The sequence below is a fragment of the Panthera uncia genome, chromosome C2 (genome assembly GCF_023721935.1).
Source record: "Panthera uncia isolate 11264 chromosome C2, Puncia_PCG_1.0, whole genome shotgun sequence".
NCBI classification, from domain to species: Eukaryota; Metazoa; Chordata; class Mammalia; order Carnivora; family Felidae; genus Panthera; species Panthera uncia.
This window is the reverse complement of record NC_064810.1, coordinates 93,310,766-93,325,177: the sequence shown is the minus strand read 5'-3', so window position 1 is coordinate 93,325,177 and position 14,412 is coordinate 93,310,766. Positions and strand designations below refer to the sequence as shown.

Below are 14,412 nucleotides of genomic sequence, written 5' to 3'. Positions count from 1 at the left end.
AACCCTCCTCTGTGGACTCACGGGGCCACACTGAGCGCAGTGTGGGGGGTGCGTGCCACCTGCTCATCAGGGCTTTTCCCTTGATGGTTGATGCAACTGAGCCCCAGACCTGACGTTGCACCTTCAATTAGTGATAGAACCGTGCATATACTGCATATACTGATATGCAGTTCTAGGAGCTTTCCAACTCATCCATTCATCCACAACATTTATAAGGTTCTATCTCTATGCCTCTATGTTAGATTTTAGAGATTTAAAGGTGAGTGGGAAGAATACGGTCCCTTTGTTGTGGGTCTTATAGTCTAGTGGAGAAGACAGACAAAAAAACCCCAACATATTATAATAAAACGAGAAAGGAGATATTAGTCGTGGCGGGGGGGGGATGGGGGAAAATTCATGAGCTGCTTTAAAGAGCTGCAAAACTGAATTCTAAAGTAAGGTCTTTGGACAGCCAGAAGGACTGTCTCTAGGGCAAGAGGTATCCAGAGATATGAGAAGGAGGGGGCGGAGTCTCCAAGAAAACAGTTTGCCAAGCTGCCGCTTCATTCAGGCCTCTGGGATCAGTAACATCGGGAGTGTTGCTCACAAGGTCAGTCAGGCTCTCTTGGTCACAGACATCAAGCCTGTGCAGTTATTTTGAACATGCGTCTCTCAGTGATTCTCATTCATGAAGTCGGTTCCTCCCGAGTGCCAGTCATCTGCTCTGTCTCCCAGACACAGGATGGAATCAGCCATTGGATGGAACCTGTGCACCACACCAATTAGGCCTGAACAAGTCCTCACCAAATACAACATTTTTGCTGAGATGGTTGTTAACTCATTTCTTTGTCCTTTTCTTAGTTTTCTTAAGACATCTTTGTTCTGTTTACAGATTCACAGCCGGGCTAAGACATGACTATATTGCTGTGGGTGATAGCACTGCATAAATGTGGATTGGGAGTGGGCTATCGGGAGAAATCACAGGACCTCAGAGAGAAATAGAGTGTGGATTCCCTCGGAAACATTTGTTTCCTTTGTGACACCGGATTCCAGATGGCAAGTAATGAAGTATCACCATCATTGCTGTTGCCCTTGAGAAGCAGGCTGCTGGATTCTCAGAAACATCTATCTCTTCAGTCCCCTGGTTTGTGGGACCCTGTGATCCCTGCCCCCGTGTCCTCTTTCCAATGCTCTTGATTAGCCAAGAAAATTGTGCATTTCTTTTCCCAGGAGAAATCCATCAGGCTGTCTCTTTCTCTCACCTCCCTGCTCCTGTCTCATCTACCTGAGGAACCCTGGTCACTCCATCACCTGTCAGGGAAGTCCAGGCAGTTCTAACAAATGCGTCTGGAAGAAAAGCAATTTGTCTGGGAACGCCCATTTCTTTGCGTCTAAGAAGAGACATCATTTTTCTGCCAAAGCAGGGCCTTAGGGGGACAGTAGGAGCCTGTGTTCAGAGGATGGGTAGCATCTTTGATCAGGGTGTGTGTGACACTATTCGTTACTGAACCTGACAGGGCTCCAATTAAAGTTGGGTTGGGGAAAAGAGGGCTCGCAGGTTCCCTAAACCAGAGCACCAATCTATCAACACCTACACAGAAAGGAAAGAAGCTGTTCTCATAGTCAGAGAAGTGACCCCTGAGAGATGTCGAGGAAGTTTCATAATTTACTGATTAAATGTGACCAGACTATCTGTGTACTCTCTTCTCTAGATCTCCTTCTGTGAAAAGACTTTAAAGGTTTGTCGGAGGTACGATTTCCATAGCATGATGGATTAGAGTATTATATTGTGTGGCCATGCTATTGTTAATTATCATCATTAGTGCATACTAGTTTTATTGCTTTATCAAATGATGATGGAGATGGTAATACTAATAACACTCATGTGGTTGCTTTCAACGAAGTGACCCACAGGCTTAGCTGTTCCTTGATCCCATATTCTGACCCAGATTGGTCCCTCTTCATTGCTGAGGTGGCAGGTGGACGGGGACAGCTTTTTTCTCTGCTGCTAACATTTCTATGTAGGTGACCTCAGGGTAATGTCAAAGGCAGCCTCGGAGGGAAAAAGAAGTTACAAAAGAGAAAGGCACCTGGTTGTTGGCATCTACCTGTGCCAGGCCCATTGTACACAGTTTTTCATCTGATGCCCAGGTAAGCTGTAGGCAAATGACGAGGCCAACATCAGCAGCCCGTCTCTGGCTTTAGGAGAAGCAGTGAGTGTCACAGGAGCCACACAGCATCTGGAGAGAGGTCTAGAGAGTGGTTTTGACAGCTAAATGAGATAATGCACACACATCACTTTGCCCAGTGCCTGGCACACAGTAAGTGTTTAATAAATGGCAACTGAAGTTATTACTAACTGTGGCCTTGAGTAAGGCACCCGGTTCACTGGGCGTTAGTTTCCCCATCTGGACAGTGGCGAAGGTGATCCCTGCTGTGAGGTTGCCATGGGTCTGCAAAGGAGCACACGTTCTGGAGTGTGGTGGGCACTCCGGCAGTGGGACCAATGGCAATTATTACCGAGGAGGAAAGGGAATCGCACAGACTTTCTTAGCAGTAGCCTCCTGAGTGTTTCTGCAGGAACCTTTTCCTTGGGGATGGGAGAGAAGAGGTTGGAAGCAAGAATAGTTGGCTCATGGTTTTAGAGAGTCAGTGTTGGCAGGGATATCAGAAATCATCTGGAGTCTAGACCAAGCCCTACGTGTGCCCAATTCACTTCTTGATGGATGCTTTGGTTCTTTTTTTTCTCCTCTAATTCACTTCTAAATGAGAAAGTGGAAAAGTTCCTTCTTAGGTTTTAAACCTTTAATCTGGAAACACATGTTCTTTTCCGCAAGTCCAGCTGGACGTTGTGAGGGTGGAGAGAAATTTCCTGCTTTCTTGCTCAACCTTTCTTCATGAGGCCTCTGGCCCCGTTCAGATGACTCTGATAACCGGGCTAGAAAGACTTTGTGCAGAAAGGAGAGAACAGGGGTCAAGGGACAGCCAGCAATTCTCGTGCACCCAGGTATTTTCCGGCTCACCACTCCCCAGGGGTAGGCAGTGTCCCCATTTCTAAAGCAGATGACAGTGGCACCAACAAGGATGACAGACCTAAGAAGCTCTGTGAGGGGACCAGGCCATCACTCCCTGCCCTGAGGACTTAGTGGGAGGGGGTCAAAGCCGAGTCCTAAGAGAACACACACGAGCCCTTGTGTGGCTGCTCGGCCCAGCTGATGGGCAGGTGGGACCGGGTTCCCCCGGGGATGGGCTGCATTCTCAGCAGATGCCTGGGAGCATGAGACACGCTGAATCTCTCACGGGCCTGGATCTGTTCTCCGTAGAGGACCTTCCCAGAGACATGAGACACCCTTCATTTAAGAAGAGGGGTGCCATCTCCGTTTTCCCAGATAGGGCTAATATGCAGGGAGGGCGGAGCAGGGCCAGGGACTAGGGATTTAGGGGACCTAGCAGTGTGAGGAGGGGCACCGAGTGCACAGAGCCAGTGCCTGGCACCTGCAGAACTTCCGAGCCGCTGTGCACGAAGTCTGCTTCGTCCCGGGCCTCCGAGGGCGAGGCCTCTTCACGCTGTCTCATGCAGTCCTGCCTTACTCACTTCTAGCACCCCCATTCCAGTGCTTCAATACCCCTTGTTCAGAAAGAGTACTATGTCACGGGACCCTGTTTAATTTCCTTAAGGGCACTTACCACAATTTGTAGTTAAATGTATCCATGTACTTGTTTTCTGAGGCATAGTCTGCCTGTACGTTTTGAAGCACAATCTTTTGGAAGGCCTTTTGAAGCACAATCTTTTGGGAAGGCGGTTATCCTGGTAGAGATGAGAATTGCTCTTGGGAATATACCTTCAGATGCAAAAGAATGCTCTTTGTGGAAGGTCCATCTGGAGAAAGGGTGAATAAGAGGCAGGCCCTCTGGGTCTTTTACTAGGTGTGCACCAAGGGGCTTCAGAATCTGAAAGATGTGTGCTCATTTGCAGTAGGAACCAACCTACCCTTGTTAGGTTGGAGATCTGGCTAATAGTGTTGGCAGTAGTAATAATCCGGGCATATTTACTGAGCATTTACTACGTGCACCGGCTCTACTAAGCACTTTACATACACAATCTTCCCAAGTAGAAACTATTATTATTTCCATTTACAGATGATGAATCTAAGATCTAAATGGGCTATGGTGCAGACATGAGAGAGAGGTCAGCAGGCACAGGGCGAGGCCGCTCACAGGTAGAGGTGATAGCCTGGGGTCTCTGCCACCTGCTAGCTGTGCCGAGGGCTGAGGGCTCAATACCGTGGCCCACCTGTAACTTCGGGCAACCTGTTTGGGAAGGTCTAGGTTAAGTATGTTTCCCAAGTCACACAGGTTGTAAGTAGCAGAGCAGGGCTTGAAGTGAGGGAGATCCATTCCAAGGACTAAGTGCATCTGGCGCCTGGCTGCTACATGGGGTTGGAAAGTGTGTGTGGAAAGTTGAGACATTGTGTCTTTCTTTACAGATCTTTCCCCTCCCTGGGTTCTTTTGTTGTCCTCACACAGGCAATCTAATCTGAACTCTTCTTTTGCAGAGGAAGAAACTGAAGTCAAGAGGTCAGCATCCCGAGCTGCTGAGAAACAGAGCTGGAACTAGGACTCGGATGTACCGACTTCTGTCCTGGGCCCTGTGGTCTCTTGCAGTGCTCATGATTATTTCATGCGGGCTTATCTTGTTTCTTCGCATGGATGTTGAGCCCTTTGTCTCCTGGTTTCTTTCCTGTGTTCTGCAGCACAGCGGCTGTGCTGAGCCCAGAGCAGGTGACCAGTCCCTCCCATGGCCATGCTAGCTGCCCTTGTTCTGCACTGTCTACTCTACCAGGTGCTGTACAAGATGTAAAATAAGCCCCGTCCTCCTCGGTTTGCTGGAGAAAGCTCATCTCAGAATCAGCAATTTGAGAGCCTTGTAAATTTTTATTAAAATGCGCTCACCTTCTCTGAACTGGTAACTGACATCCTTCCTACAGGACTGTCAATCCAGCTCTGTATAGAAGAGTTACATGAACTTCACAACACCCTTCTCACTGCTGACAGGTGACAGAAAGGTGCTGAGCTTAGAAAGCATTTTCATGACCTGGGTTACAGAAGTTATGATCTAGAAAAGTGCTCAACTGATCAATAGAACAGAGTGAGCTACAGGCTCTTTTGAAACCTCAGTAAGGGTGAGAGTTTTCTTGATACTCTTTGGTGGGTTTTTAAATTTGGAGGATGTGTCTGCATGAAGCAGGTTAGGGGTAATAGCCTTTGGAACCAGGCAGAATCAAATTTAGATTCAGCCTTCGCCGCTGACTGCCTTATGGATCTGGATAAGTCACCATACCTCTCTGGGCCTCAGTTTTATCATCTGCAGAATAAGTATACAATATCACTTATTTTGTAGGATTCATTGGGAGGATTTTGCAGCTGTGTGCAGCTAAAGCCAGGCACATGAAGTCCCCAGTGCTTTAGCTGTTATGATTAGCCATAAAATGGGGACACTAATAGTTAGTGTCTCTCCCTCCCAGAAGGGAGGTTGAGAGCATTAAATGAGGTAATATATGCACAGTGCCTGGGGCACAGTATTTGATTAATAATAATAAAAATAATAGTAATAATAATTACTAACATTTATCACGTGCTTCCTAAGCTATGGCTTAGAGACTTCACAAACATCGGGGAAGCTGCTATCATTATTAAGAATTCGACATAGAGCTGTGTGTTTGGACAATATTTTGGAAAGCTAGTTTTCCAGAAGCTTGAAGACTGGCACATAACTGTTCATCTTTGCCTTTCCTTTCTACCCTTTCAATGTTTCTACCTCTCCCCTCACCAGGGTGGCTGAGAGCAGTGCTCAGGTATGTTTGGGCAAACGCATAGATGCAAGCTTGTGAAATGAATGAGTGATCCTAGATCACTGAGAACGACCAGTGCAAAAGGACCCACCCTCCTGTGTCCACCTCTCTAGTCTGGCTTCAGTTTGAGGAGGGGAAAATGGTTTGTTCTGAAAAACAAGACAAGGGAACTGAGCAGACTATCTATATAGACTCTGAATCTTTACAAATCTTCCTTGGTCATGAAAATCCAGCCTGAGATGAATATTGGAGTGAGGATATTCTGCTGAAGCCTGGTGAAGGCCCAGCCCAGAGGGTGGGGAGCTTTGCCTGTGGGGAAGGCATCTGCTTGACAGAACTCTGTGCCCCTTACCGCCTTCCCAGGGATTCTGTTCCCACAGTCTCACGTGATGATGGATTAGAAGATGCCAAAGAGTGAATGAGGATGGCAGGAAATACAAATGATAAATGCTAGCGCTAAACCATAAACTAAGAATGCCAAGAAAATGCTACTCAGCATGTTGGCCTATATTGCCTTAAATTTTTTTTTCAATGTTTATTTGTTTTTGGGGGGGGGGGGAGAATGAGTGGGGGAGGGGCAGAGAGAGGGAGACACAGAATCTGAAGCAGGCTCCAGGCTCTGAGCTGCCAGCACAGAGCCCATGGGGCTCGAACTCACAAACTGTGAGATCATGACCTGAGTCAGTCCGAATGAAGTCAGACCGACTGAGCCACCCAGACGCCCCCAGTATTGCCTTTTAGGTGGTTGGCTTCAAAGATCTCAGAGGCACTTGCTGAAATGGAAGACTGTGAGTTCTGGAGTCCTGCAGGCTGAGGTTGGAGTTCTGGCCCTGCCACTAAATATCTGCCTGCCTCTCAGGAAGTGACTTTAACTTCTGACCGTCTGGCTCCTCCAGCTGAGGGAGGAGATAAAGTCACTCTTCGCCCCACTGTGTCCGTGGGGCTGCGCGGGAGCCCCGCCTGCGGCGTTCTGCACACACGCATTCATTCATTTCCCCTGGTGGCATTCTGTGGAGGTCCCCTTTCCTTGGGTTTTCTGTTTCTACTTTCACTTTCTGTCACCAGAACTGTGCTGTAAATCCGTTATTCTAATGACATTATTTCAAAAACACTCTCATGTGTTACGTCTTTTCTCAGCTACAGAGAGCATTTATCCCTCTCCCCCCGTCCTCCCTTGTCCACCCATGCCCGCATCCTCTCCATCTGAAGCTTCCTTCTGATCTCCACTCATGGTCTCTTTCCTGTTTTGTACAACTGCATGGCCAGTTTCTTCACCCTTGCTCTCTCTCCACCGTATTAATACATTACAGATCTGGTCACGTTGCTCAACTTCTCTGCCGAACTAGTGATCTCCAACCTTCTTGCTTGGCCCCCAAGTCTCTCCCTTAAGAACCCACTTTGTTTAATGAATTATCTTGATGGGCCATTTTGGTTAGGGGACAATAGTCTTTGGAGTATGGTGGGGATGAACTTGTAGAGAGATAGAGAGATAGTATACTGCTCTGGATAAGATATGGACAAGGGTTTTAGGGCTTGACAGGGAGCAGCAAGGGAAAAGAAGGTGAGATTGAAGGAGAAAGGCTGCCCATTAATGGTACTGGATGCTGGACCCAAGGAAAAGAGAGAGTCTGTGGACTTGTTTAAAGGCAGGGAGAATTGGAGTCCTACATTCAATTAGAAGTTTGTGGTCTGCTGGGATGGACTCTATTATAGCTCCCGTCTCTGGCCCAAACTTTCTATAAAGCCCACTGCACATTCAATTTTGTCTTGTGGATACTCGGGGAGAGGAGGGATTGGAGTTCATCTGGTTGCATGATGAGGTAAAGAAAATGGGCAGAAGCTAATGAAATGCAGAATGGAGACGAAGACTCCATGGGAGCGGAGATTCAGAGTCGGCAGAACTAGGAAAAAGTAAGCCTTGCAACTCCCTAGGTTTATTGAGGGGGACTCTAGATTTTCCAGTTGTACATTACTGGGAATTAGAACCAATTTTATTTAAATATTTCAGAACAACTTGACCTCAGCAAGATGGAGGGCTTAGAGGTTATGCATCCACTATAGATGTGGCAGTGACAGACAGTTTTCCTGTTCTTCCCCATCGACACAGCCCCTGTAATACTGGGGTTGGCAATATACCCTGTCTGAAGACTATACTTCCCAGCCTTCCTTGTTGTGGCCAAGTGTCCAAGTTTCAGCCAATGTAAGTTATAGAGAAGGATTTCTGAAGAAGTTTCTTAAAAGGGGACTGAGGGGCACCTGGGTGGCTCAGTTGGTTAGGCGTCCGGCTTCAGCTCAGGTCATGATCCCACGGTTAGAGTGTTTGAGCCCTGCATTGGGCTCTGTGCTGACAGCTCGCAGCCTGGAGCCTGCTTCGGATTCTGTGTCTCCCTCTCTCTTTGCCCCTCCCCTGCTTACACACACACTCTCTCTCAAAAATAAACCAACATTAAAAAAACTTAAAAAAGGAGGGGACAGAAATATGGGAAATGATCTGCCTCAACTGTCTGTTCTCCTTCCTGACTTCTGGAACTCAAATGTACCAACTGGAGCTCCAGCAGCCATCTTAGGGCTTGAAGTCATCTTGAGGATGGAAGGCAAGCATCCTCATCGTTAGAACCAAAGATGAAGGGGCCTGAGTCCCCATGACTGCAGAGCCACAATACCAGCCTCCCTCCGGATTCTTTCTACACAGGAAAGAAGTGAAATTGTCTCTCATTTTTAGTTTTGTTTTGTATGTGATGGAATATGACCCTAATCTGCTACCGCAGTAGCCGATTACCAGCAAGGTGATTAAGATTTGGCCCTGGAGTCAGGGTGCTTTCACTCTATTCCTTGCTCTGTCACCTCTTAATCAGGTGCCTTAAGCAAGTTACCAAACTTTTCACAAGGCTCTGTTTTCTCCATCTGTAGTATGAGGATAATGACACCACTTATCACGTAGAGTTGATGTGAAGGTTAAGTAAAATAATGTGTTAAGCACTTAGAACTCTTTTGGTATATAGTAAGTGCTCAATAAATAGTAGCTACTGCTGCTGCTATTATTTCTTTTCTTTTTTTAAAATACTTTTTTGAGAGCTTGGCCTCCTGAAGCATTCAATAGGCACCTTTGTGGTCTAGAACAGAACCTGCAATATCTCCCAGACTTTTTGTTATGATTGTTCTGTTTAATCAAGATGTCTAACAAAGCAGGGGCTTCCAAGAAAAGATCTCAACAGTTAAAAAAAAACCCAAAACGAAAAACTGATGATGAAGAAGTGGAGTTACCAGAGAGAAAGGTTAGAAACACAGCAAAAAATAAAAATCCAAAGCATCTGCCTTCTGAAGTAACAGGACAAACAGAGCATACTAATCTAAAACGGGTAAAGGTAGCATTCAACAAGAGAAAAACCTGGCAGCCTCTTTCAAAGAGGAGCAGAGAGCATTTACAAGCTATGATGGAATCAGTAATAATAACAATTTTGAGTAACAATATTAGAGAACATGAACAAGTTCAGTATCATCTTAACTATCTAAAGAAAAGATTGCTACAACTGTGTGAAAATCTTAAAGTCCCTCCCAGAAAGCTGAAAGATTTAACTAATGTGTCAAGTCTACTGAAAATGGAAAGGGCAGAGCACAGAGCTAATGAAGAAGGTCTGGCATTATTGCAGGAGGAAATAGATAAAATACTAGAGACCATAGAGTCAATGACTGGGAGTATTCACAGCCTAAAGAACAAAATTCAAATTCTGACAAGTGAGGTGGAAGAAGAGGAAGAGAAAGTAAAACAGATGTTTCAGATAGATAGTGGGGTACTCTGTCTTCCAGAACTTTCTCAGAAGAGTCTCAAAGCTCCCACACTTCAGAAAGAAATTCTGACGTTAATTCCAAACCATAATGCTCTTCTGAAGGACTTGGATGTTCTCCATAATTCATCCCAGATGAAGAATATGTTAACTTTCATTGAAGAAGCCTATAAGAGACTGGATGCCTCTTAATGAGGTTTTTTTTTTTTTTTTTAGACTGGTCCATATTAATTTAATGTCTATGAATTTATAAAACTGTTACTTGTGATGATATTGCAGAGGGTGAGTCTTCTTCAGGATGTATTTCCAATACACACTTAAAATTAGCCTTACAGATCTGTTAGCATCTAATGTCCTAAAAACTGTTTTGAGTAGTTGCCAAAACTGGGAACTCACATTTCTGTTGCTGTATCTCTGGTTATTTGCCTGAAGCCATGAAACAAGGAACAGTCACAATCTAATGATTTACAGTGACTGAATTGAACTCATTTATTGGCTAGTGCAGTGGAAATGTGGTACTGTCATATATAAAGTGTGTGTAGTAGCTGGTACATAGAAACATAATTGTTTGCTAGCATTATTATCCTTTAGCTCATGACTTGCATTTTCTGTGTGGTTATCTGGAACTTGAGAAATCCCCAAATGCCTTAATTCTTTTACATAACTCCCTGGATTTTTGTGGCATAATTAAGAATTGCCAGGTGTCTTTGCCTTTGGAGGTAGCATGACCATATTTCTTTGGTTGGGTTATTGACTAGATGTTGAATATTTTCCACTATCATCAAAGCATACTTTATCTAAAAGAAACCTAAGCACATTTATCCCTTAAAAGAAAAATCAAACAAAAACCCCTTTCTATAAACCTTTTCTCATTGTAGTAATAAGTATATGTGTGTATATATATATATACATATATATACATATATATACATATATATACGTATATATATGTATATATATGAGTAAATTATCATTTGAATATATTAAAAGTCTTTTCTGTACACTACAGTATATTGTCTGATTTGCTTTTATTTATTTGTAAAATAAAATAACAAATAAATGTAATTTCTTGGGGAAAAAATAAAATACTTTTTTATGTTTATTTATTTTTGAGAGGGAGACAGGGGACCATGAGCAGAGGAGGAGCAAAGAGAGAGGGAGACAGAATCCGAAGCAGGCTCCAGGCTCTGAGCTGTCTGCACAGAGCCTGATGAGGGGCTCAAACTCATAAACCGTGAGATCATGACCTGATCTGAAGTCGGGTGCTTAACTGACCGAGCCATCCAGGTGCCCCTGTTGCTTTATTTCTATTATTACTACTATCATTGCCATAGTTACCTATCAGATTAGGTGTTCATCTGCATCAATAAACAATGGGTCTTTTAGAGTAGAAACAATCTCATTTGTTTTTGGTACTGCCCCAGAACTGGTAGATGGTGGGTATACAAAACATCTGTACTGAACCACGTCTTATTAGATTTTTGTCAACTATTTCTTAGGAGTAGATGATAGAAATTACTGGTTTCATGCATCAGACTGGGGACTGATGTGATGTATGCACACTGTCACTTAATCCCTACCAAAACCATTTGAGCTACCGGCCTTAAGGGTATTGTAGGATCCACATGAGTTTAGGAGTCATTCAGACCTACATTCTATTTAAGGTTCAATTTTAATAATATTAAGAGAGAACTGGAAATAAACTTAGGAAAAAAAGCCAAAGAAGGCATCCTCACTCAAGTTCATAGGAGGCTCTTAGAACTTTGAATGGCCCAGTGTCACTGGCATGGTGGCTTTGCTTTGTGTTTCCTCCTAAGTCAACTGAATTAGAGAACCTCTGTAAGCCATCCTGCTTCTGTCCCTCAGTGTCTCAATAACGTTATAGGTGGGAATCATAAAGGAACACGATTTCTCCTATCTGGTTGATTCAATCTGGTGTATTCAAAGGGTGTTTTAGGTCTGGTATGGACAAGGGGCCTGCTGAACTATGAAAGAGTAGATAATATTCTATGGACAAAGGGTAAAGGTTACAGCACAAGCTGCTTCCTCTGATAACTTTCCATCCACCTGTGATAGGGCTGTGGGTGGTTACGGTGTTGGGGCATGACTGGCAGGAGCACCTGGGGAGGTTATTGTAACTTTGGGTCTTGTCAAATTGTAGAGGAAATGGCTTTCTCCCTTAGTCAGATTTGTTTCAGGTTATAGGCTGGTTTGCATGGCATGGATGATGATGCCATAGGGCCATGAAAATCACTTAAGAATCTGCTGGGGCGCCTGGGTGGCTCAGTCAGTTGAGCGGCCGACTTCAGCTCAGGTCACGATCTCGCGGTCCGTGAGTTCGAGCCCCGCATCGGGCTCTGGGCTGATGGCTCAGAGCCTGGAGCCTGCTTCCGATTCTGTGTCTCCCTCTCTCTCTGCCCCTCCCCCATTCATGCTCTGTCTCTCTCTGTCTCAAAAATAAATAAAACGTAAAAAAAAAAATTAAAAAAAAAAAAAAAGAATCTGCTATCTGCTGGCCAAATAACTTGTATCTGTTTTTTTAAATTTTCTTAATGTTTACTTATTTTTGAGAGCGTGTGCATGAGAGAGAGAGAGAGAGAGAGAGAGGAAGGAACAGAGGAGAGGGAGACACAGAATCCGAAGCAGGCTCCAGGCTCTGAGCTGTCAGCACAGAGCCCGACACAGGGCTCGAATTCATGAACAGCGAGTTCATGTCCTAAGCTGAAGCCACCCAGGCGCCCCAACTTATATCTTAACATCTATTTTCTATTTTCATAGGTCAGTTGCAGCAGAAGTTAAGTTTTGGTCCCTATGACAGAGTAATTCTTAACTCTATCTCCACGTTCGAATCCTCTGAGGCTTGTAAAAAAAAAAAAATACGATTCCCCAGGTTCTGCCCCAGTCCAACTGAATGAGAATCTCTGGGGGTGGAACCTGGGCATTTTTAAAAAGAAATCAACAAATTAAAAGAAAACTAAAAGATGAGCCATAAACTGGGAGAAAATATTCACAAAATCACATATCTGATAAAGGACTTGTATCTAGAATATATTAGAAAAATTTAAAAGTTAGTAATAAGAAAATGAAGAACCCAATTAAAGAATGGGCAAGTGATTTGAACACTTCACCAGAGAAGATAGATGGCAAACAAGCACATACAAACATGTTCGAAATATTAGCAGTTAGGGAAGTGCAAATGAAAACCACATTGAAATACCATCCTTCACCTTTTAAAGTGGCAAACAAACGAAGCAACAACACAAAGCAACACCTGACAATTCTGAGGGCTGGCCAGGAGCAACTGGAAATCAAAGGCATGGCTGGTGGGAATGAAAAAAAAATCCAATCACTTTGGAAAAGAGTTTAGCGGTTTATTTTGAAGTTAAACCTACACCTAACACACAATCCAGCACTTCCATCCCTAGGTATTTACTCAAGAGAACTGACAACCTGTGTTCACACAAAAACCTGTACACAAATGTTTATAATGGCTTTGTTTATAACGGCCCCAGACTGGAAACCACCCAATTCCACGTTCAACTAGTAAATGGATAAATAAACTGTAGTATGTCCATACAATGGGATACTACTCAAAAATAAAATGGAATGACCCACTGATACATACAATATGAATAAGCTTTCAATGTATCATACTAAGTGACAGAAAACAAACTCAAAATGTTACATACTGAGTGTTTCCGTTTATATGACATCTTGGAAAAGGCAAAAGCATAGGGACAGAAAACAGATTAGTGGTTGCCAGGGGTTGGGGGTGGAGGTGAGGAGCGTTGCAAAGAGGTAACATGAAGGAATTATTTGGGGATGATGGGATGCTTCTGTATCTTGATTATATGGAGGTTACACAATGATATGCGTTGGTGAAGCTCACAGAGTTGTATATTTAAAAGGGTAGATTTTACTGCATGTAATTATAACCTTTCTCTGCCAAACCACGATTTGAAAAAATAAGCTCCCCAGGTGATTTAAATTCATAGTCCGTGCTGAAAACTATTGCTGGTATAACAAATTTGAACCTAGGTTCTGTTATTGAAATTTCAGCTTTCTCGTATGTGAAAGTAATAAAACCCACCTTGAAGGGGTATGCTGCCTCTTAAATGTGTTAACGTATGGCAAACTCTGAACACAGGGCTTGGCACACGATGATAAGAACGACGTGTCGAGGGCCGTGTACCAGGCACTGTGGCTGGCGCTCACTGGCGTCACGAATCGTCACAGGAACTCTGCGAAGGCGGTGGCATGATGGCCATTTTCAAAGCGGAGAAACTGAGGCTCAGAGAAGTGATGGAACTGGCTCAAGGTCTCACGGCCAGTTAGCGGCGGAGCCAGGTCTAATTTTAACATCACTGATGGCTGTACCACTTCCAAAATCTCCGCTTCAAACATCCCGCTCTTTGGCTACACGTCTATCCTTCTCGCGCACTTTCTCAGTGTTTGCAATGGTGTACCCCTCAGAGTCGAGCCAGGTTTTGGTTAAGGTCAGAAGGAGGAAGGAGCAGGTGTTAAAAAGTCTGAAGGTAGAGGGGAGCTTGATTATCGTGAGGCAGAAAGTGGTGGCAAGTTTGGTCAAGGGAGACGGGACACCAGGATGATGACACAGGAGTGGAAAGAAGGCAGCAGGGGGGCTCTTCCTTTAGTTTAGTGACAAAGGATCACAGAATGAGACGCCTGGTTGAAGACTTCTGTTATAAAAATGCTAATTTTGGCACAAGTTATTTGGGCCCGGGATCTAGCTGGGGCCTGTAGGAGAATTCTGGCTGGCCTCAGTCACAGAGTGT

At 44.4% G+C, this 14,412-nt stretch overlaps 2 protein-coding genes across 2 annotated transcripts in view; one reads left to right on the top strand and one right to left on the bottom strand.

Annotated features, from left to right (window-relative positions):
* Positions 1-14,412, bottom strand: part of SLC7A14 (solute carrier family 7 member 14) — a 57,608-nt gene that overhangs the window by 40,629 nt on the left and 2,567 nt on the right. The gene's annotated exons all lie outside the window — the stretch shown is intronic.
* Positions 8,818-10,491, top strand: LOC125921895 (centromere protein Q-like). Its single transcript, XM_049629632.1, has one exon. The coding sequence runs from the start codon at positions 9,005-9,007 to the stop codon at positions 9,806-9,808; it is 804 nt and encodes a 267-aa protein (XP_049485589.1). The 5' UTR covers positions 8,818-9,004; the 3' UTR covers positions 9,809-10,491.

Bases quoted from the DNA above. Each gene is read 5' to 3' on its own strand.
- LOC125921895 (XM_049629632.1), top strand. From the start codon at position 9,005: ATGTCTAACAAAGCAGGGGCTTCCAAGAAAAGATCTCAACAGTTAAAA.